Source organism: Tenrec ecaudatus, chromosome 2 (genome assembly GCF_050624435.1).
Source record: "Tenrec ecaudatus isolate mTenEca1 chromosome 2, mTenEca1.hap1, whole genome shotgun sequence".
NCBI lineage: Eukaryota > Metazoa > Chordata > Mammalia > Afrosoricida > Tenrecidae > Tenrec > Tenrec ecaudatus.
The window spans coordinates 51,672,813-51,697,005 of record NC_134531.1 but is presented as its reverse complement, the minus strand read 5'-3'; the positions used below and the strand labels follow the sequence as shown (position 1 = coordinate 51,697,005).

The following is a 24,193-nucleotide window of genomic DNA, read 5'->3' as shown; positions in this document are numbered from 1 at the left end:
CTTCCTGTATCATCCAAAATTTTTCCCATAGAATCCTACCATTTTTTAACTCAATAATTTAATTTTTTTCAGTTATTTTTTGTTTATTTTGTTTTTGTTTTTTCTTCAGTTCCTTTAGAGATACACTGAGCATGTTTTTCCTTCTTTGCTTTCTAACTTTAGTTATTTGCACTTTAAAATTCTTTGTCTTCTCAAGTTGCCATTTGAAATTTTCTATTCAGCTTTTTCCCTTCATTTGCTTCTTTCATTACTGTTAGCTACTCTATATCCAAGAGCAAATTTCAGAGTCTCTTTCGACATCCACTTTGACCTTTCACTTCTATCCTATCATTTTAATCACTTTAAAACTTTTTAAATTAATCATTTTATTGGGAGCATTTACAGATATCATAACATTCCATTGTTTGATCACAACAAGCAGTATTGTACAATTGCTACCACAATCAGTTTCAAAACATTTTCTTTCTTCTTGAACTCCTTGACATCAGTTCCCCTCTATCCTCTCCTCCTCCACCCTACCCCCAAGGAACCCTCATTTATTCATCTATATATTTATCTATCTATCTATTTATTTATTTTTGCCATATCTTACACTATCCAATATATCCATTCACATACAATTCTGCTGTTTGATCCCACTGAGTAAGGTTATGCAGTCATCAATGCTGTCAGCTCCCTATTCCGCAGCCCCCTTCCTCCCCTCTCTTCAATACCCCTGTTACTATTACTCCTGTTACTGCCAGACCTTTCTCCCAGAGTGGGCTAACCCAGTGGCTTTTGGGTTAACAGCTGGGCACTGTACCACAGCATCATCACAGCAGACAGAGACACGTTGTTGACTGGACAATGTGTTCCCTAATGACAGTTAACTACAACAAATAGTTATTGAGGACTTGTTCTTTGCCAACTGCCTTCTGATAGTTCTGGGCATTTGAGATTAAATAAGTGAAATTGATGAAATCCCCTGTCCTCGTGGGACCTGTATCTTAATGAAGGCAAGATAGTGTGTAAAATGAGTTTGTGTGGGAACAGTAAAAATGTTAACAGTGACTTAGTCATAAGTAGAAGGAGCTTCTTTATTGACAAATATAGACATCAGAGTTTTTCTAATGTGGTAGGTGGGGGTAGAAATAGAAAAGGGGAAGAATCAGAAGGCTGAGCATTGAGTCAAGGTTGGCGATGTAGGAGAAGTTCCCAAAGAAAGACTGCAGCCACTACAGACAAGTTTGACAGCTCTAACTACTCTTTACACATATGGCACATTCAAGAAGACCAGAACAAACAGAAGCTGCACAAAGCACCTCTGAGCGTAAGACTTTGTGTTACGTGATTTACAGGGTCTCTGATTGCTGATACAGGTTTTATTCCAAAATAATTTTATCTCAAGGGGCTCAGTTGTTACCAACACTGGCCTTCAAGACCAACTGATTCTGTTCCCCCCTGCCTCCTCTCCCCCTGCCCATATCCTCACTGCAAAAGTACCCATTCCATTGCCATTTCAACCCAAGAGAAGCAGATACCCTTGAAGAAGTAAGGGCTGTTTATTCTCCAACTGGATGGGGTCAGGTATCTAAGTAAGAAGTTAAATGTCTACTTACATTTTTCATGAATAGCAGGAATCTTCAGGATGGCCTTTGGAGACTCCCCAATAGAATTGTAAGATACTGCACACACCCAATAGGTGTTGTTTCCCAGAAACACTTCAAGGTCCTGATTAGTTGTGTTTGTTGTCGTTGTGAGGTTTGTGCTGTTTTCTGGAAAGTACCTTATATTGTAGCCAAGTGTTTTCCCCAAGACTGGACCTCTTCTTGCCTCCAAAGGAAACACAGTTTATTGCCAACAATAAAAGAAAAAACATCGAGACAGAAATAAGTGCTGGTCGTGGTGCTGATGGCAGTGGTTATAGGTGGAGGTGATTAATACTAACTACCAAGAGTTAAACAACAATCAGGAAATTAGCCTCCATGGGTGGAAAATGTACCTTGTTAATACCCCAATTAAATGTCTCAGGTAAATAGAAGGGATTTATTAAATTATCCCTTGGTATCAACCTTTAACAAAAGTCCATATGTGGCCAAACTAGGGAATGATCCAAGGTAAACTAAGCAAATAACCCCCATTTCTTTTGGGATGTGCCTCTTCTCACCTGGCTCTTTTCCTCCTCTATCAGTATTTGAGGGTGCCCTAGTGGTGTAGTGGTTATGAGTTGGGCTGCTAACCTCAAGGTCAGCAGTTCAAGTTCACCAGCTGCTCCACAAGAGGAAGATGAGGCTTTCTACTCCTATAAACAATTACAGTCTCGGAAACCTACAGGGGCAGCTCTACCCTGTCCTATTTGGTCTGCCTGAGTCTGAATCAACTTGATTGCAGTGAGTTTGATTTTGACCAATACTTGCCCTTTCATTGCTTATTTATTACGTCTTACGCTTCCTGTTCCCTGTAATCTTCCTTATCTTCTTTTATCTCCTTTTCCCCCTGTTCTCCTTTGAGAACAAGGACCCACCTACCTTATTCTTTGTTCTTCATTCCAAGGCAATTGCCTTAGAAAGGAATATTGGGGTCTTCTTCTGCCTTTGCAATCTATATTGCTATGCTTGAACTCAGCAGACATTACACTGAAGACACACCAGCCAGCTGGCCCCAAGTCCAAGCTCTCCTCAGACTTGGGGTTGGAAGCTATGGAATTTTACATTGCCTCCTAGTGGACGCTAGCCAGATTGCCACAAGAAGGTAAAGGTGCTTCCTTCATCCTCTGTTGATGTTCCAGCCCAAAGTAGAAGCAGGCCGAGTTCTGTGATGCAAGGTTGGGGCTTCTGCAAGATGCCTGTGTGGCTATTTTAGGCTGGGCAATCTTTCAAAGGTTTGGGGCATTTTAATGGACCAAAAGAAATGAAATTCAAGTGGTGAACACTCAATTTCCTGGAAGTGTAAGAAATGAAAGGTTTTTCAAACCATATGAATGAATGAATAAAACTCAGAGAGAGGTCACCTTCCACAACAACTGCACTGGCCTTCCTCCATTTGCTTCCGGGGGTCCCAGGACTCTCCACAGATCCAGGCCAAGGGGAGCTGTAAGAAACAAGAATGAGATGCTCAACTTAGACATAGGGGCGTTGCAGTGGGAGATGGGGAAAGTTAGCTTGGCTGCCTTTAGGAAATGCAGATGGGAAGCAACTCAGTAGGGATAATATTGAAAATGAAAACCAGATTCACTATCATGCATTAAATGTCAACTCAGAGCGACCCCCTTGTGGGTTTCTGAGACTGTAACTGTTTGCGGGAACACTAAGTCCTGTGTTTTTCCCAAGGAGCAGCTAGCTGGCGGTTTCGAACTGCCGACCTTGTAGACTGGATCGCAATCCAATGCCTACCATCTACACCACCAGGGCTTGTCTAGCAATGTGGGAAGTGGGGGGGATAATCAAAGGACTAGGATCAACTAAACTGATTGTCATCAAGTTGATTCTGACTCATAGTGACCCTATAAGGCAGGGTAGAACTTCCCGTGTGTGCTTCAAGTAACTCTTTATTATTATTTATTAATTGAGAGTTAATGCATATATCATACTATAGTTCAATCACATCAAGCAGAATTGTACAATTGTTACCACAGTCAGTTTCCAAACATTCTTCTTCTTCCTGGACTCCTCGACATTATCTCCCTTTTACAGCCTCCCTCCCCCCCCACCCCCCCCCCGCCTCAATGTGTCACCGCGCCCACCCTCCACCCACCCACCCCAGCCCAAAGCCCGTATTCTACTTGCTGTCCATGGGTTCTTTAATCCTCTGTTTCATATACCAGAACACCAAAAAACATATAATGTAACTTCAAGGGGGTGATCTCCAGTGACATAACACCCTGAGATCCACCTTGATATGAGCAAACAAACATATGGAAAATGTTTAAAACCAAATCAGGTACAGCACACATCACTCTTTACAAGAGTAAAAAATCCCCGCCTTTATCCTGAGGGTTGGCTGTTGGTTTCAAACTGTTGACCTTGCAGCTAGCAGCCTACCTTGTAACCATGACACCTCCAGGGCTCTCTGGAATCAACCAAAGGTAAAAAGATGTTTTTTCTAGTGTGCTGCTATGCTACAAAAGGGAATAGTAGACCTTATTATAATATAATTTATCATATCAATCTAAATTTAAGTCGGACCCTTGCATGTCCTCTCATATAGATAGATGATAGATAGATAAATAGATAGATAGATAGATTAGATTAGATAGATAATAGATAGAGATTGTGTCCCCTGTGGTCACAATCATCCAGGAGAATGGGTTTTCTTTGTGATGCCAAGAGACCAGATCAGTACAGGGAGTACAAAAAGAGCATATTAGGCACAGAAGGAAGCAAGCAGAGCTGAAGAGAGATGACTCACCACACAAAGATCCCCAGAGCAGCAGAAGCTAACAAGAGAAAAGGATGTTCCCCAAGAACAGACAGAGCCTCCCCTAGAAGTGGATCCTGATTTCACACTTCGAGCTCTGAAACTGTGAAAAGCAAACCTTTGTCTGTAAAGCCACACACCTACGGTATTTCGGTTACAGCAGCTTGAAATAACTATGACACTTAAAACACACCCAACCATATGAGGGGACTTTTTTAAAACTTTGTGAAAAATGAATGGAAAATGATGGAATTTTCCCACAAACGTCATAAAGCCCCCCTCGTATGTTGTTGTCAGGTGGCTTCCAGTCGAGTCTGACTCATCGTGACGCTACGTACAGCAGAGTGAACTTCCACCACGTCCCGTGCCAGCCTCCTCATGTTGCAGGCACAGTGCCGATCGTTTCCTTGGGGTCTTCCGCTTTCTCAATGGCCCTCTACTTCACCAGGCATGCTGGACTGCTCCAGGGCTGGTTGCTCTGGATAACAGGTCCACAACACAAGGCAAAGTCTTGTGCTTCTTCCGAGGCAAATTTGTTCGTTCTTCTGGTTATCCACAGGATAGGTGATATCCTTCACCAGAATAGCATTCCAGGGAACCAATGGAGAGGTCTGAGGGGCCGGCCCCAATCCCAACTCCTTGGACACCTGCCACTCCCCCAGAAGAATGTGCTTCAGAGGACAGCACTGAAGCTGCAGCTCTGGGAGAGGGACATCTGTAGTCAGAGCACACGGGAGCAAATGAAGGAGGGAGAGAGAGTAGAGCACATCCTGGTCCACCAAGCCCTGAGGACAATATTCCCTCTCAGAGCAGCCAATCCACAGAGAAGACCACATGACTGGCCCCACTTCGAGACACGACATCCCTAACTAACCCACAGCCCTACAGGGGACAACACTGGAGACACAGTGTGGGAATTCCACCCGATCTGATCACACCACACCGGTGCAAAACACTAAGGGTGTGCCACAGAACAGCAAGGGGAACAGAGCAACGAAGTCACCAAAAATAGACTTTAGGGTCAGGGCTTGGTGTCCCAACAGACTCGACTGGAAAACATTCCTAAAGGCCAACAAACAGTCCTGGAACTAACCACAAGCTTTTCTTTCTTATGTTTTGTTTTGCTTTTGGGGCATTGGTTTGTTGTTGTTGTTTTGTTTTATTTTGTTGCTTGGTTTTGCTCTGTCTTGTTTTTGTGCATATTATTATCTCTCCAGGTCTGTCTAAATAAGATAGGCTGGATGAACAATATGGAGGAGAAAACAATGGGACCAACAGTTCTGAGGGGACATGGGAGAGAGGAAAGTGGGGAGAAAGGTAGTGGTGTTAACAAACCCAGGGACAAGGGAAGAGCAAGTGATCCAAATTGGTGGTGAGGAGGGTCTAGGAGGCCTGCTAGGACATGATCAAGAGCAATGTAACCAAGGGGAATTACTGAAACCCAAATGAAAACTGAACATGATAGTGGAACAAGAGGAAAGCCAAAGGAAATAGAGGAAAGAGCTAGGATGCAAAGGGCATTTATAGAGGTCTAAATAATGCATGTACATATGCAAATATATTTATATATGAAGATGGGGGAATAGATCTATGTACATATATTTATAGGTTTAGTTTTAAAGTAGCAGAAGGACCTTGGGCCTCCACTCAAGTACTCTCTTAATGCAAGAATACTTTGTTGTCAATTACACTGGCATTCTATGTTGCTCACCTTCCTGACACAATCGCTAAAGACAAAGCAAGTGAATAAGCAAATGTGGTGAAGAAATCTGATAGTGCCAGCTATCAAAAGACATAGCATCTGGGGTCTTAAAGACTTGAAGTAAACAAGCGGCCATCTAGCTGAGAAGCAACAAAGCCCACATGGAAGAAGCACACCAGCCTGTGTGATCAGGAAGTGCTGAAGGGATCAGTTATTAGGCATCAAAGAATGAAAAATCATATTATTGTGTGCTCACCTCCCTGATATGAATGCTGAAGACAAATGGGTGCATAAGCAAAAGTGGCAAAGAAAGCTAATGGTGCCTTGCTATCAAAAGATATAGCGTCTTGAGTCTTAAAGGCGTGAAGGTAAACAAGCAGCCATCTAATTCAGAAGCAACAAAGTCCACATGGAAGAAGCACACCAGCCTGTGTGATCATGAGGTGTCAAAGGGATCAGGTATCAGGCATCATCAGAACAAAAAATCATATCATTGTGAATGAGGGGGAGTGTGGAGTGGAGACCCAAAGTCCATTTGTAGGTAATTGGACATCCCCTTACGGAAGGGTCGCAGGGAGGAGATGAGCCAGTCAGGGTGCAATGTAGCAATAATGAAACATATAACTTTACTCTAGTTCCTAAATGCTTCCTCCCACCACCCACCACCACCCAATATCATGATCCCAATTCTACTTTACAAATTTGGCTAGACCAGAGGATGGACACTGGTACAGATAGGACATGGAAACACAGGGAATCCAGGGCAGATGATCCCTTCAGGACCAGTGGTGTGAGTGGCGATACCAGGAGGGTAGAAGGAGGGTGGGTTAGAAAGGGGGAACCGATTACAAGGATCGACATATAACCTCCTCCCTGAAGGAAGGACAACAGAAAAGTGGGCGAAGGGAGATGTCAAACAGTGTAAGATATGACAAAATAATAATTTATAAATTATCAAGGGTTCATGAGGGAGGGGGGTGCAGGGAGGGAGGGGAAAATGAGAAGCTGATGCCAGGGCTTAGATGGAGAGCAAATGTTTTGAGAATGATGAGCGCAACGAATGTACAAATGTGCTTTACACAATTGATTTATGTATGGATTGTGATAAAAGTTGTCTGATCCCCCAATAAAATGATTTTTTTAAGAATATAATTCAAAGGCATCAATTTTTGTTGTTTCCTTGTCCAGCTTTCCTATGCATATGGGGCCACAAATGCACCAAAGTCTTCAGAGTGAAATCTGTACTTTCTAACTTTCTTTTTCTTTAAAAAAAAAATCATCTTATTGGGGGCTTGTACAGCTCTTATCACAATACATACACACATTTTGTGTCAAGCACATTTGTACATTTTTTGCCATCATCATTTCAAAGCATTTTCTTTCTACTTGAGCTTTCTAACATTTTAAGGGGATCTTTGCCGCAGATTGTCCCCATGCAATACATTATTTGACTTCTTCGTCTATGTGTATTGACTGTGGATCCGAGTGAAATGAAATCCTTGACAAGGTCAATCTTTGGTCTGTTTATCATAGTCTTGCTTCTGGGTCCAGTGGTGAGCTTTTTTGTTTTCTTTACATCAAGGTGTTACCCAGATAGTCTTTGATGTTCCTCAGTAAGTGTTTCAAGGCTTTGCTTTCAAGTAATGTATGTCATCTGCATATTGTCTGTTGTTAATGACGCTCCCTCAATTCCTGCTGCTTTCTTCTTCAGACTGCATGGCATAGCACAGAACCTCAGGATGAGAAGGACACCAAGTAGTGCACCCCCCCCCCCCCCAATTCCTGGCCTTTTGAATGGATGCCTCTTTTGTAACCATGCCAATCAAGAAGTGATCAGACTAAACACAAACATCTCCAACCAAGAGGTTCAGGCAAGTCCCTGGAAATTCCTAAGGCAATGGACCATGCGAGACATCTTACTCCCATCAGTCAATACACCACAGCTCTCTTGATCATGCGCTGGTCTCCCAGAACACTCAACCAAGATCCAGAGAAATACCCTATGGCCACATGGACCAGGAATCCCAGCAGATGACCTCTACTATTACCTGAGGAGAACTTGACTGAGTGAATGAATAAGAAGGGCCTGAATCTTAATGAATTCGTGGTCTAAAATCCATTTCTCTTACAAACACTGTGAAAGCTGGAGAGGAAGGTCAGAAGGGTCAGCATTTTACTACTTTACTTACACATTTCAGAGGTTGTGTGAACATCACCAAGCATTCACTAATCAATCATTCATTCATCCATCATGTTAGGTTGAATGATGGCCCCAAAGACATCCGGGTCCTGATTTCTACAACCTCTGAAGGTTACTTTACATGACAAAGGGAACTTTAACAATGTGGCTAAGTGAAGGAACTTGAGTTGGCAAGAATACCTAGTGTTATCTGGGTGGACTCTAAAGGTATCCATAAGTCCTTAAAAGGGCAAGCCGGCGGGGTGGGGCGGGGGGGGGGGGGGGAGGCAGGCGGGGGAGGGATTTGACACTGAAGAGAAGAGGATGATGTGATAATGGAGGGAAAATTGGAGTAATGTGCTTTCAAGATAGAGGGAAACCAAGACTCACTGCTAGAGGGTCAATTTTGACACATAGGGGCCCTCCAGGACAGGGCAGAACTGCCCCTGTGGGTTCCTGAGACTGTAATTCATGGGAGTAGAAAACCCTATCTTTCTCCTTAGGAGCAGCTAGTAGTTTCGAACAGCTGGCCTTGCAGTTAGCAGCACAATTTGTAACTCACTATGCCACCAGGCCTCCCTGAAGATGGAGGAAGAGGCCACAACTCAAGGACTAGAAATCATTAGAAGAGCAAAAGGGTATGGAAGCAGGTGTCCCCTGAGAAATCTCTGAGGTAAACTGCCTTGCTGACACCTTTGACTTTAGGCCAATGAAATGAGGTTCAGATATCTGAGCTACAGACCTGTCAGGAAATAATTCTATGTTGCTTTAAACCACTCCGTTTTTGGTAATTCATGACAGCAGCCTTGGGGAATTAAGGCATTCATCAAACACACATTGATTGTCCACTGGGATCAGGCACTGGGTGAGGTTACAGGGAATGTGTCTGCCCACCTGGATGCCCTACCAACCAGGAGCCGCGCAGCATCCCTGGTGAGATGGCAAAGGCACAGATCTGATGCTGGTTAAGCTGGGGTTGAAATCAAAGAAATCTATGCCATCTATCACTAAGTAGCCCGGGGCCTATTTATTTAATATCTCTGAAAGGTATCTCTGAGTGGAGGGCTGTCATTTTACATATTTCATGGGGCTTTGGGGAGGGTTAATAATAACAAAAGTGCTGTGGAATTTATGGAATATTTACTATGGAGTGAACACTTAATTTTATTTAATCCTTACATTAATACCAAAAAAGTATGGATTACTGTGGACCCTATTGTACAAATAATTGTATTCCAGTGTGAGAAGGAAGAACAAATAGGAAATTAAGACTTAGAAATCTTGCCTTTCCATCTTACCTGAAATTGCTCAAGTCAGGTTGGGAATTACGCAAGTCCGCGTACTGTTCCTAATTATGACACAGTCATTCTTTTCTGCCCTTGCAGTCATTGCATAAATCTTTGGCCTCTAAGAGGCCCAGGTTTAGGTGGGCCTGGGCTGTTAATACACGAGCCTCAGTGGCAGAGTGGTTACAGTTAGGCTGAAAACTACAAGGTCAGCAGTTTGAAGCCACCAGCAACTTCTCAGGAGAAAGACGACCCTCTACTCCCATAAAGAGTTGCAGTCTCTGAAACCCACAGAGGTGGTCTACCCTGTCCTCTAGGGTCACTCTGAGTCAGAGTCCACTCAATGGACGTGAGCTTGGTGTTTTTATGGTTTGGGGAAGCTAACAGAACTAACTCTATCAGAAGTAGGGAGGTTTACACCCTGGGGGATAAAGTAGAGAGAGACCAAATAGACTCTCTAGGGATTCCATGATTTCTGAGTCTGACACTCAAAAAGCCCATAAAGGTTATGCCTAGGCACCCCCTACCCAGAGCTGGCAGAAAGTAATGTCAGACCATCACTTCCCAGTGTGGCCAGTGCGACTCGTGGCCAGGTCCACACTCCAAATTTCCCCCTCGCCTTTTCTCCTCCCTCCCTCCCTCCCTCCCTCCCTCCCTCCCTCCCTCCCTCCCTTTCCTTCCCTCCTCCCTGGCACCTCCTTAGTCCCCTTCTGACCTCAGTACCTTGGGTTTCGTCTTCTTTGTCAAGTTTCCAGCCCAGTCCCAGTGCCTGGGCGGTGCCGTCAAAGGGCCAGAGGCGCCACAGCGGAGCACAGACCATGACCCTCGGCTTCCCATCTGGATGGCTCCTCACCTGCCCACATGTTGCCCGTGGTGGATTTGACCTTCAGTGGCATCACGCCTTATGGCTATTTCTTAATCAGCGCCTGAAATGATCGCAAGCCTAGGCTATGCCGGGGAGATGCGGGCTACTGGATTGGAACCTTTTGGGTTCCTAAGGGAGCTGTCTGGGGAAGCAACATTGGCTACGGATGCCATCGAAACTGCGACAGCAGCTGCAGATTTCACAGCCAACGCGCGGGATGCTGTCTTAGGAGATGCACTGATGACCCTGATCCATCAGCACAGGGTCGAGGGGGTGGATTTTACTCGGCACAGTAGCTATGACTTGAACAAACAGAACCTAAGGAAAGCCTGGTCACACTTCCGGTCTTTAAAAGGCTCAGTGGCGCAGCGAGGATCAGCTGCTGATAAAATGGCTCGCCTTCGGGACTGCGCTGCTGTGACAGACGTAATGTCTCTAAACTCTAATGTGTCTGTTAGCAAGATGGACGGAGAGCTCCTGAGGGCGAGCTCTTGGTAATAACGTATGGATCATCTACGGCTTGGCTTTGCTTCTTTCAAATCCAGGTTATCTCCTGAGTCATTTCACTAAGTCCTACAATCCTTATAAGGAAAAATGAGCCTGGCTGATTATTTGAATGGGTCTAAAACTTAAGTTAAAATATTGAATCTGAGGGAACCATCTAAGCAACATTATCCTGAGACCCCAATTTTCCTTTCAATTCATTGATGCCAACTCGTAGCAACCCTATCGGACAGGGTAGAACTGCCCTTCTGAGTTTCCGAGACTGTAACTCTTTTTTGGTTTCAATTGCTTTTCATTGTGCAGTAAGTTTGGATCCAATGGACTCCTTTGGAGCTCCTGTAACCAACAATTCTACATCTCTGCGTCCTACGAAGGAATGCGTCGCTGCATGTGGGGAAGATGGTAGACTTTGTCAGTATGACTATTCTAGAGGAGAAGATTCTGAAGCCTGCAAAGGGCGCCTTGGTTCACTGGGTGAGATTTCGTGCTGATGGCGAGGCTCCCAAGATGGAACATTGCACTGTGACCACCATAAACTGTTGACCGCTGGAAAAGCAGATGGTCCTTGGAAGCGTGAGCTTCCTGAGGAAGCCGAAAATCAGCTTTCCAGAGACACAGAAGGGGGGCTAGAGGAAATAACTTCAGAGAATTCAGATTCCACCACCCAGATTTCAACCCTGAACTGAAAGCCTGACCTCAGACTTACATCATAGATAGGGAACACCCTATGGACCACGACAAGCCAGCAGAGAAAGGCCTCCGCTTTGCAGGGCTCCTTTCTGTGGAAGGCAGACATGCACAGAAAATCCAGGGGAATCTGAAGGAGCTCCAGCACTGGCGTGAACGTGGGGGTTCTTGTAAGTGAAACCCTGAGAGTCTCAAAAGGCTGGTGGGGTCACTCCTTCAGAACAAGGGAGCCTACTCTCCCTCCTCAGACTGTAATTGGATGTCTTGTAGCTGTTTATGTCATGATGGAGAAAAACACATATCATGGCCTGTTTCTCTGCCTTTTCCCTTAAAGCAGATACCCCTTTCATTTCAGTTGTAAAGAAGAGGGAAAGCATTATAATGTTTTTCTTATCATTTCGATTTCTCTGCTTTGTACACCGTTTGATTTCCTTTCCTTGAACACTGCTTCTGAACGTCATTGAATTATTTTTAGCTCTCTAAAGAAAATGTCTCTAAAACCAACAACACTGAAAAAGTATTTCAAAGGACCAGCCTGCCTTGTTCCCCGGTGGTTCCCTTTGCTTCTTGGCTCCAGTCACTCCAGAACCTTGACTCCTGGGCCGCACAGCGCAGAGCTAAGACATACTCCGTAAAGGCCTGCAGCCTCGTGAGGTTGTATATCTTCTCTGATAAGGGTTTCCTGGTGAAGTTGACTTCCTCCTGGAAAGCATAGACAACCCTGAGCTGAACCGGAGGTCACGTATGCTTTTGTTCCATTTCCCCTTCACCCTCCACCCCACTCTTACCTTGTAGGAAACAATAGAACTGTACCTCAAACTTAGCAAGATACTATTTTCTTTCTTTTTTTAAAAATTATTTTATTGGGGGCTCTTACAGCTCTTATCACAATCCATACATACATCTATTGTGTCAAGCACATTTGTACATTTGTTGCCATTATCATTTTCAAAATGTCTTATTTCTACTTGAGCCCTTGGTATCAGCTCATTTTCCCCTCCCCACCCTCTCTCATGAACCCTTGATAATTTATAAATTTTTTCCTGTCTTACACCAACCACTATATCCCTTCACCCTCTTTTCTGTTGTTGGTCCCCCCCGGGAGGGGGTTATATGTAGATCATTGTGATGAGTTCCCCTCCTGCCCCCACCCCTACACCTTTCCTTACCCTCCTGGTATCGCTACTCTCATTATTAGTCCTGAGGGGTTTATCAGTCCTGGATTCCCTGTGTTTCAAGCTCTTAACTGCACCCATGTACATGCTCCTGTCTAGCCAGATTTGTATTGTAGAATTGGGGTCATATTGATACTGGGTCTCCACTCTGCGCTCCCCCTCATTCACATCGATATGATTTTTTGTTCTGGGTCTTTGATGCGCAAGATACCATTTTCACAAATAAACCTCCAAGCATCCCTGAGGACAATTTACACCTAAATAGATGTGACTCGGACGTGGACTGGTACTTTCACTTCTCATTTCTTGTCTCTTAAGCATGGGCGGTGGGATCCAGGCCTCTGTCGGGGAGGGGGCTACATGAGCAGATCCTGCTGCTGGCTGTTCTGGGATTCAGGCCTCTGTTGGGGAGGGGGCTACATGAGCAGATCCTGCTGCTGGCTGTTCTGGAAGATATGAAGGGGATCCCTGTGACCTGAAGTAACCCTGGCTCAGATTTAAACACTGGAGGTGAGTCCCACATCTAGAAAAACAGCCTTATGGAGCAGTAGGTGACCAAGATCTTAATGGCATCCAGTCCAAACTTCATGTCCCCAAGGAATATAAAAGAATCAAGTGTCTGGAGACAACCTCGGCTTTTGTTAATGACAGAACTAGCAACAGAGCACACATGTCCTCGTTCCTGGACTCTGCACCTTTACCCAAGCCTGCCCTCTCCAACGTCTGGCCTTTGGGTGGCCATGGAAGCTGCTAAATGACTTGGGAGCCTGGAAGAATATATGCACTCCGACACTCTCTTGAGGACGAGGTGACAAGCACAGCACTTCTCTGTAGACCTGCATTTCCTCATTAGTCAAATGAGGATCTTGCACCAAGGGACCTCCAAAGTCCCTTCTGTATTCAGACCCCCAAGAAAAGTCCAAGCTTCAGCCAGTCCTGTCCAAGCATGGGTGCAGTTGCTGCACTATCAAGTTTAGGCCGTTGGTTTATATAAACAAGCTGAATTAATTAGTAAAATAAACTGCAGCCACAGGTATATGAATATATTTCTCCGTATAAACAAGGCAGCATTTCCTGGAACCCGGAAAGGGAAGTCCGGCTCTTTCTTATGTGTAGGGGCTATGCGCTCCAGGCAGAGCGGGACGACTGACCTCACTTAAAGATGGATGGCCTCAGAGACCCTGGGTCACTGTGTGTCAGAATCAACTGGATGGCAGTGGGTATATATATATATATATATATATATATATATATATATATATATATATATATATATATATATCTGTAAATAAGTTCATCATTATAGGTTTGGGGCTTCAAGGAAGTTGGGTCAACGAAGGAAGCATGTCTCTGGAAGAAGCTGAGCATCCCATCTGCAGAAGGACATGTCCAGTCTCTCAACCTAGTGAGAGGCCTCAGAGAAGGAGGTAGGATCCGCAGGCGATGGCAGAGGCACATTTAATCCTAGCACTTTCTTCCAAATGGCCCCTGGATATACTGTAGCCCCAGATGTGGGTTTAGGAGAGAGTGACTTGGGGCAATCCATGATTTCTAGGGCAGCATCCTCTGCAAGTTCCTTTGCTTAAAAGGGTCCAACTGGGATGGAATTAAGCCCTCTAGGAGAGGCTAACCCTCTGGTGACTTCTATAGGTGATTCAAAATAAAACAATACGAATGCGTGAAGATGTGTCTAGAAGTCGAAAAAGGTTGATTTCACTTCATATGCTTTTTTTCTTTTTAAAATCATGTTCTTTGTAAAACGTTTCTAATGTTTCCTCCTGCTGTGCTGGCACTCTCGGCCCATGCTCAGCCTCTCTGAGGGGGGGCTCAGAAAAGTCTGCCTAATGTCAACATTTAAGGCCATTCTTCCGAGTCCCAATCTTGGACGAAACAAAAATCTGCTTGCTATTTTAAACAATGTGCCTCTAACACCCAAACCAAACCTGTTCCTCTTGAGTCCGTTCCAACTTCGAGCCCCCCTCTCAGGACAGAGTGGAACTGCTACGTGGGCTTTCCAAGGAAGCAGAAAGCCACGCCTTGCCCCCCACGAGTGGCTGCTCCACTTTCAGTCGGCTGTCAAGTGCTGAACCAAGTGCGGCACAAGCACGCCTTTAAGGCTCCTTTGTCTTGGCTTTTTGCCCAGGCGGGTGCCTTTGGCCAAGGAGCCCTGGTGGCAGGGTGGGTTACAGCTGCTAACCACGTGGTCAGAAATTCCAGGTCACCAGTCACTGGGAGGAAAGACAAGACTTTCTGCTCCCAGAAAGATCCACAGCCTCGGAAAGCCACAGGGGACGATTCCACTAGGTCCTATAGGATCACCATGAACCAAATCCACTTGATGCCGTAGTTCTGTTCGTGTATTTGTTTGGGTAGCCACTTCGAGCCCTCACAGAGCCCAGGAACAATTGCCTTTCTGTACACGCAGCCATTGCCAATTCCACACAGACTGGGGAATCCTAACCGAACGTGTCTGCTTCATCCTGTTCCTTTAGGCGGAATCCTACCTCACCCAAAGCCTTTGAAGAAATGAGCCAGAAGTGTTGGTGTAAAGCCAACACAGACCCGTCAAAGCCTCGAGATCCCTGTTGTAGAACAGTCACGTGGCTCCCTGACATGCAGCTTTCTTTACGGGAAGGCTGCAGGAAGCCAGGCGCGCCTCGATTCCCTAAGTAACACGCCCGCTTTGCAACATTCTACAGAGGGCTGGAGCCGCCGATTTACCTCATTCACGATGTCTTTGATCCTTCGATGGCTGCTTCCAGGAGCATTGATTGTGAACCCAAGCAAGACAACATCCTCAACAACTTCAACCTTTTCTCTGTGTTTCATGAAAAGCTGTGGGGCTTTTGGTCTTCCTTCCATTGAGTTGAAATCCATCCTGAAGGCTATGACCTTTCTCTTCATCAGTAAGTACTTGAAGTCCTCCTCATTTTCAGCAAGCGAGGTTGTATCATCTGAGTGCTGCAGGTTGTTAATAAACCTCGCTCTACTCCTGCGGCCTCATTCTGCTTCATGTAATCCAGCTTCTCTGATTATTTGTTCAGCATATGGATATAACATGTATGAGCAGGGGTCGTCAAACTGCGGCCCACGGGCCACATGTGGCCCGCCGAGGACATTTATCCGACCCACTGGGTGTTTTTGCCCCATTTGGGTTTTTTACTTCAAAAAATGATATGTGCGTTGTGCATAGGAATTTGTTCATAGTTGTTTGTTTTTTTAGACCGTAGTTCGGCTCTCCAATGGTCTGAGGGACAGTGAACTGGCCGCCTGTTTAAAAAGTTTGAGGACCACTGAAGTATGGTGAAAGAAGACAATCCTAACTCATACCTCTCCTGACTTGAAGTCACGCAGTACGCCCTTGTTCTGTTTGCACACCTGCTTCTTGATCCATGAACACAATGAAGTGGTCTGGAATTCCCATTCTTCTCGAAGTTATCCATACAGTATTCCCCACAGTCGAATGCCTTTGCATAGTCAACGAAATACAAGTAAACACCTTTCTGGTCTACTTTACTTTGAGGCCCACATCCATCTGACATCAGCACTGATATCCCTTGTTCCATGTCCTCTTCTGAATTCAGCCTGAAACTGGCGGTTTCTTGTCAAGGTGCTGCTAATGACCATTGTTGTATGATCTTAAGTAAAATTTTATGTGAGTGTGATATCAATGATATCTTTCCATTTTTGAGCATTCTATTAGGTCAACTTTCTTTGGGATGGGCATAAATATGGATCTCTTCTAATCAGATGGCCAGGTAGCTGTCTTCCAAATTTCCTGGCATAGATGAGTGAGTGCTTCCAGGACTTCTTCAATTTTCTAAAACATTTCAGGGGGTACTCTGTCCATTCCTGGAGCCTTGTTTTTCACTAATGCATAAGCTTTTACCATGAAAATCAGGACAATCGTTTGCTGTAAGGGGAAGAGGAACTTATAATCAAGAAGGGATGCAGGCAGAAGGGATGAAAAATCCAGAGTGTGGTATAGCACTGATGAACCACATAACTACCCTCCAGTTCTTTACATCTCCTTCCCTTACTACTATAGTTTTTATTTGTTTTATCTCATTAATCATGTTAGATTTTCATATGTTCATTTATATGCTTAAGATCATGCAGTACATGAAAGCCAAGATAGATAACCTATCAGAAACAGTAACAGGAGTAATGGTTCCCTGGGGGTCCTAGAATAGAGGAGGGGAAGGGGGGAATCAGAAGCTGATAGCACTGATGACTATATAACCCCACTCAATGGGATTGAACAACAGAGTTGTACGTGAATGGATAAATTGGACCATAAGATACGGGGGAGAAAACAACCTATTGTAGGAACAAAAGGGGGGATTCCTGGAGAGTAGGATGGGGGAGCGAGGGGATAAAGGGGTGCTGATATCAAGGAGTTCAAGGAGAAATAAAATGTTTTCAAACTGATTGTGGTAGCAATTGTACAATACTGTTTGATGTGATTGAACTATGGAATGTTATGATATCTGTAAGAGCTCCCAATGAAATGATTAATTAAAATTTTTAATTTTTTCAAACAAAGTAATAGAAAAGGAAAGGCAGTGTAGAGTGTAGGGGCTTTGAGAAACGGGCAACATTCTACATTTTATCTTGGTGGCTGTTACATGCACATTAACTTAAAAATTATTTTTAACCTTAATATTAGCATAATGTTGCATCTCTAAATGTGTGCTCTTATTTAAATATTTCAAAAATTAAGAAGGAAATGATTGTGCCATGGGAGGTCTTCAGAGGTCAATGCAGCGAGAGACAAACTACAGTAAAACACAAAAATTAAAATTGCACTCATTAACATTTCTGTGCTGGAGGAGTGGATGCATGGCGAGAATAACTGAGACAAGGGGTTGTCGGGTGGGGTGGATGATGGGAGAGCTAGGGGATTTCCAGAGTGGGTGATGGTGATGATGCTGAGAGAGGGGACCCTAGAATGGACTGTGACTGCATGACTCATCTTGGAGACGATTTAACTATGGGAGGTGATGGTGCAATTCTCCTTATTGTGCCTGAATGGTCGAACTATTGGATAATACAATATATAAATTGCTTGTCAAGAAAACTGTTGGTTCAGGACCAGGGGTGTGGCGTGAGGGGTGATACTGGGAGGGTAGAGGGTGAGTGGGTTGGAAAGGGGGAACCAATTACAAGGAGCTACATGTGACCTCCTCCCTGGGCAACGGACAACAGAAAAGGGGGTGAAGGGAGATGCCAGATAGGGCAAGATATGACAAAATAATACTTTTTAAATTATCAAGGGCTCATGAGGGAGGAGGGATCGGGGAGGGAGGGGAAAAAAGAGGACTTGATGCAAAGGGCTTAAGTGGAGAGCAAATGCTTTGAAAATGATTAGGGCAAAGAATGTACGGATGTGCTTTATACAATTGATGTATGTACATGTATGGATTGTGATAAGAGTTGTATGAGTCCCTAATAAAATGTTTTTTTAAAAAAAGAAAACTGTTAGAAAAAAATATTTCTGTGCTCAGAATTTAAAATGTCTATAGACCCAAACCAACTCCACTCACTGCCAGATAGTCCATTCCAACTGAGTCACCCGTTTGGGGAAATCAAAGTCTCATATTTTTGAGACTGGGGGGCAGGGGGTTGAGTCCCAGTGGCCAGCAGCTCATGCAGAGGCTTCTACAACACCAAGGCTCCTTCAGGTTGTTGTGCCAGTTGAAGGATTTGAACCCACACCCCAAAGGGAGACTGTGGCCAGAACACAGTCCCTTAAACTGCTTGGCCATCTGAACATTGTCATTTGGCAGAATACTTACATATTAGAACAATTGGGGAACATGAGAAGAAACTTGTTCACTACTGTCTATCTGCTATTGTCAATCATCTATCAAAGAAGATGACCCCTCATCAATAAAAGATGTCAACGAGTCTCTTCCTTGGGCATCTTACTGGAAATATTGTAATGACACAACTTACCCACGTGTCACCATTCACTGTCTTGAATCGGAGTGTGTAGTTTAAAGTCGATGAAACAGGTGCCAAAGCAGGCTTTCTCCATTGTACTTGAACCATTTGGGGGACACCCGAAACTGGTTGTACATAGGAAATCTCAGGTGGTTCGGTTTTCACTGAAAATAAAAATCACATAGTTGTCATATTTTCCCACAAATGAGAATACCCTAATAAGATCCACCAATACAGAAAGAAAAAGCAGCTTACATATGAGTCAACAGTGCATCATTTGTGATCTACCACATGCAGATGGTTTTTGGGAGGCAGGGCAGAAAAAGAAATACACAGTGAAGACAAGACATGTTTCTGGTATTTTTCTGCAAACCAGCCTTTTCCTAATTAAATCAGATTCTAAGCTAAGGAGAAGGAAAAGATAGGAAACCACAGATTGCTGTTAGGTGCTATCAAGTTGGTTCCGACCCATAGCGACCCTATACACAACAGAAGAAAACCCTGCATTGTGCTGTGCCATCCTCACAACTGTTCCTGCGACTGAGCCCATTGATGGAGCCACTGTGTCACTCCATCTCGTCAAGGGCCTTCTTTTTAGCTGCCCTGCACTTTACCAAACAGGATGTCCTTCCCAGGAACTGGTCTCTCCTGGCAGTATGTCCAAAGATGTAAAATGAAGTCTTGCCATCCTTGTCTATAGGAAGCACTCTGGCCTTACTTCCAAGACAGATCAGTCTGTAGTCTCACTATTCTTCTCCAGCAACACAATTCAAATGCATCGATTCTTCTGTGGTCTTCTTATTCAATGTCCAACTTTCACATGCATATGATGCAATGGAGTGGAGAATACCAGGACTTGCACCAGGCGCACCTTAGTCCTCAAAATAATCTTCTTGCTCTTCAATACTCTAAAGAAATCTTGCAGCAGAATTACCTAATGCAATATGTCTTTTGAAGATTTGAAGCACTGAACACTAATGATTGAAACCCAATGAGCTGTGAGAGGACATCAAGACCATCATTCATGAAGAAAGCAAAAGGTCGTTAAAAAGACAGGCAAGATATACTTATGTGTGTGAGCTTCAAGTGACCCATCTAGAATATGAACAGAAAATCCACAGAAAGCCATATAGCTGATCAGGAACGTGTATTCAATATATATGACGAGTCCTTAGAATTCAACAATGAAAAGACAAATAGCCCAATTTTTAAATGTGAAAAGGATTTGAATAAATATTTATCCACACAAGACCTGCAAATGGCTAATAAGCACATGCAAAGATCCAAATCACAGAGCAATGAGGTATTAAAGTGTTGGCAAAGATGTTTTCTAAAAAAGGAACCTATTTTGTTGGTGGGAAATGTAAAATGATATAACAGCTTTGGGAAAGTTTGGTCATTTCTCAGCAAGTTAAGTGTAGAGTTGCTGTATGACCTGGCAATCTCACTCCCCGGTATATATCCACGAAATAGAAAGGTCTGTCTACACAATAACTTGTCCACAGTCAGAGACGAGTAAGATGTACTCAGCCTCTCATTCGGCCATTATGCCTTGTCCTCCCTTCCCTTCACTCCTTTCTTCTTTTGCTCGCTCTAAGAGTTTTTTGCTGACTGTCCATAAACACATACACACACATACACGCACACGCACACATCATAGCCTTCAGTTTGGTTTGAATCTACTTTTGTGATTATAAAAGGTAAAAGATTGAGGGTATGACATAATACTTACCTATGTTATCTAAACGCCAAAATGTCTTATCAGAGATCACCATCCCATTTGCATGTTTAGCTTCCACTTCAATGGTGCAATTATCTGGAAAAGTTGCTTCGGGATGGAGAAAAGAACACGAAGCCCGATTCTTACTTGGACAAGTATCACTTGCTTTTCCATAAAGGCTTTGAAGGAAAAAGTGATCCAACGTAAGTTTTGTAGAAAAGTTTTGAAACATGACCATATTCATATTTTAAGCATGCTGTCTGTTAGTTAGAGTTCAGGATTTTGGGCCCTCTCTCCAAATTCCTTCCACATTTCCAAGGAGAGTGGAAGTTTCCTGTTTCTTGCCAATTTGAGATGTTATGAGCCATGGAACCTCCAGTGAGTCTATCAAAGCTGTGCCAGCAAAGGCATTTCCTATCAGCAAGAAACCATGCACAGACCCCAGAGGATCCCAGAATTTATGCTTAAAAGAAAAAAAATCAAAGGGAATTTATGAAATAATTGTGACAAAGACATAAATACAATTTTAAATAATGATTTTTAATGTGTTGATGTTCATTGATATGGAAAGATGCCCATACTCTTTTACTGGTGAAAGAAGCAAGGTCCACATCACCTACCACACAGTCACTTTTCTATAAACTGAAGAAGATATCGATGGAACCAGGATTAGGAGTGGCAAGGTGCTCATCGAAATGTCTTCATCAAAGCTGTTCGCTTTGGTAGTGGAATTTGGGTGATTTTTCACATTCTCTATATCCTTGAGATTGAATTGGTTTTACCAGGAGGAGATATTATTTATGTAGGAAAACAGTATGAATGCATTCATCCAGTAAGTGGATGATAGAAGAGCCTGTGCGATCTGCTCTGAATGATAGGGAAGCAAAGGCAAATGGAAGAAATGATGAAGTCAAAGAACTGAACAGAAAGTGTCAAAGGGCAGCGTGGGAAGGCAAAGTCAAATATTATAACGAAATGTGCAAAGACCTAGAGTTAGCAGACCCCAAAGGAAGAACACACTCAGCATATCTCAAACTGAAAGTACTAAAGCAATAATTCAAGCTCTGAATTGCAATATTAAAATAAAAACATTGATTGATGCAGGAAACATTCAAAGAAGATGAAGAGAATAGTCGCTGTGCCAAAAAGAAGCCACATTCCACCCTTTCAAGAGGCAGCGTATGAGCGAGGGCCACGGCTACTGACGGAAGCTCAAGCCGAAAACCAGGCTCCAGGAATTGACGGGACACCAATGGAAATGTTTCAACAAGCTGATGAAGCACTGGAAGCACTCACTGGTCTATGCCAAGGAATTTGAAAGACAGCTCACAGGAAGAGATCCATATGTCTATCTATTCCAAACAAAAATGACTGAATAGAATGCACAAATAGTAGAATAATGTCACTGATATTGCATGGACGTAAACTTTTGCTGAAGATCATCTTACAAAGATGAAGCTATAAATTGGCAGGGACCTGCCAGAGGTTTAGGTTAGATTCAGAAGAGGACACAGAACAAGGAATCTCATTGCTGATGTCAGGTGGAACTTGGCTAAAAGCAGAGACTATCAGAAAGATGTTTCCTTGTGTTTTATTGACTATAACAACTATAGATAACCTCGAGAAAAAATGAGAATTCCAGAGTACTTCAAAACACTCATGTCGAACTCGTTCATGGGTCAAGAGGCAGTTGTGCAAACAAACAAGAGAATAGGGCGTGGTTTACAATCAGGGAAGGTGTGCATTGCTGTTATTCACCATAGTTATTCAACTGTATGCCGAGCAAATAAATAAAGAAGTTGGATTATATGAAGAAGAATGCAGCATCAGGATGGAAGATTAGCAGATAACACACGTTGGTTTGTTGAAAGTGAGGAGGACTCGAAACACTTGCTGATGAAGGTCAAGGATCGCAGCCTTCGGTGTGGATTGTGACTCAATGCAAAGAAAATACAATCCTCACAACTGGACCAATAAGTAACATCATGGTAAGAGGAGAAAAGATTGAAGTTGTTGAGGATTTTGTCTTGCTTTGATTCACAATCAAGTTCATGGAAGCAGCGGTTGAGGGATCATTGGGTAAATCTGCTGCATACAGCCTCCTTAAAGGGTTGAAAAGCAAGGTACACCTGACCCAAGCCATAGTATTTTCAATAGCCTCATACGCATGTGAAAGTTAAATAAAGAAAACCGAAGAAAAATCTATGCATTTGAACTATGGTGCTAGAGAAGAATATTGAAAGAAGTACGGTCATAGTGCTCCTTAAAGGCAAGTTTGGTGGGACTTTGTCATACACACTTTGGACATGTTGTTAGCAGAGACCAGTCCCTGGAGAAGGACCTCATGCTCGGTAAAGTGGAGGGGCCGTGACAAGAGGCAGGCCCTCAAGGTTGGATGGACACAGTGGCTGCAACAATGGGCTCAAACATAAGAACAACAACTCTTGTCGGGAGCAGAGTCTCTTCTTTCTCCCTGGGGCATCCAGTGGTTGGTTTTAAACTGCTGTCCTTTCTGTGAGCAGGCCAACACACCGCCACCATGTCCCTAGCATTCTCTCTTCTTCCCTAAGGCAATGTAAGTGTTTGTTTATAACACCAACCCACCTTAACATGTTCTCGAGGTTAGCGATGCACAGAGACATCCTATCATTCTCCCTGGAACAGATATTTTAGGTGATATATTCACAAAACTCCCAGCCAGTCCAGGAGGACCGGAAGTCTGGGCTGTCCTGGGGCCATCGAAGGGAGCTGGGTGGAGGGGTCCCAGGGTGTTCCACAAGACTAGCTGGCAATTATAATGACAAATCATAGAAAGAGATGGAGGAGGAAACAGAAAGGTGGCAGTGAACCAATTAATTTTTCAGGAGTTTTTTTCTGCTGCCATTTCTTCTTCACCATTAGACCCCAGACTAACACATCGTACAATGTCTTCCAAAACAGAGCCCTCACTCCTAAGGAACGTGAGGAAAGTGATGGGCTTTGTCAGCGATATTCAGAAGTTCAAAAATATCCCTGCACAAGTTCACTAGGAAACTGAGATTTATGCCAGAATGAAACTAAAAAGGGATCCTTTAGGTGGTGAAATTTTGGAAATCATTGACAAGGGTTACACAGCACAGTAAGGCTGTTTTGCTTCTTGAGACTGGGCATATCCTCCTTATATATTGGGATTGGTAAAGAATAAATTGTGCTGCCGCACATTCTATAAAGAAGAGGACTACAGTTGAATAAAACAAATAAACAGATTCATTCTGCTGTGCTTATAACTGATCACAGCCCATCAGGTACCCCTAAAAGCAGGGCCATAATGTGAGTCCATCTTCCTTCCCTCTGTGACCGCAGATGCTGTCAGGATGGTGACAAATAGCTAAGGTACCACCCTAGCCACCAGGGGAAGCATATAAGCCACCCAGAATATGTCAATGAAAAGACTTTACTTCCTAAGTGACTTGATTCCTGAAAGCACCAGAACCCTCTGCCTCTTCTCCTTACCCCAACTGGAAACACACAAGCTCCCCATACTCACTAAGTTCTCTTAACGGTGTACCAGGTGTCACTGACTTCTTTTTCTGGACTCCAAGTGCAAGTTAAATTGTGCTTATAGTAGAAAATGCAAGAAATGTTCTCAGGCTTATGTGGCAGAGCTATAAAAAAAAGTTACACAAACACAAATTATAGTACATGATAAACACTGTCACCATGAAATATTTTTTATGAAAGTAAGTGAACTGGAT

The 24,193-nt window shown here is 43.7% G+C and overlaps 1 protein-coding gene and 1 pseudogene across 1 annotated transcript in view; one reads left to right on the top strand and one right to left on the bottom strand.

Moving 5' to 3' along the window:
- Positions 1–24,193, bottom strand: part of IL31RA (interleukin 31 receptor A) — a 57,584-nt gene that overhangs the window by 29,106 nt on the left and 4,285 nt on the right. The window contains exons 2-7 of the mRNA XM_075543022.1: positions 23,986–24,103; positions 20,472–20,638; positions 18,752–18,903; positions 12,158–12,320; positions 2,990–3,069; positions 1,599–1,812 (exon numbers count right to left, since the gene is read on the bottom strand). Of these exons, the coding sequence (XP_075399137.1) occupies positions 1,599–1,812; positions 2,990–3,069; positions 12,158–12,320; positions 18,752–18,903; positions 20,472–20,638; positions 23,986–24,103 (894 nt within the window). The remainder of the gene's footprint in view (positions 1–1,598; positions 1,813–2,989; positions 3,070–12,157; positions 12,321–18,751; positions 18,904–20,471; positions 20,639–23,985; positions 24,104–24,193) is intronic.
- LOC142438779 (serine-threonine kinase receptor-associated protein pseudogene) lies at positions 10,424–11,422 on the top strand (annotated as a pseudogene).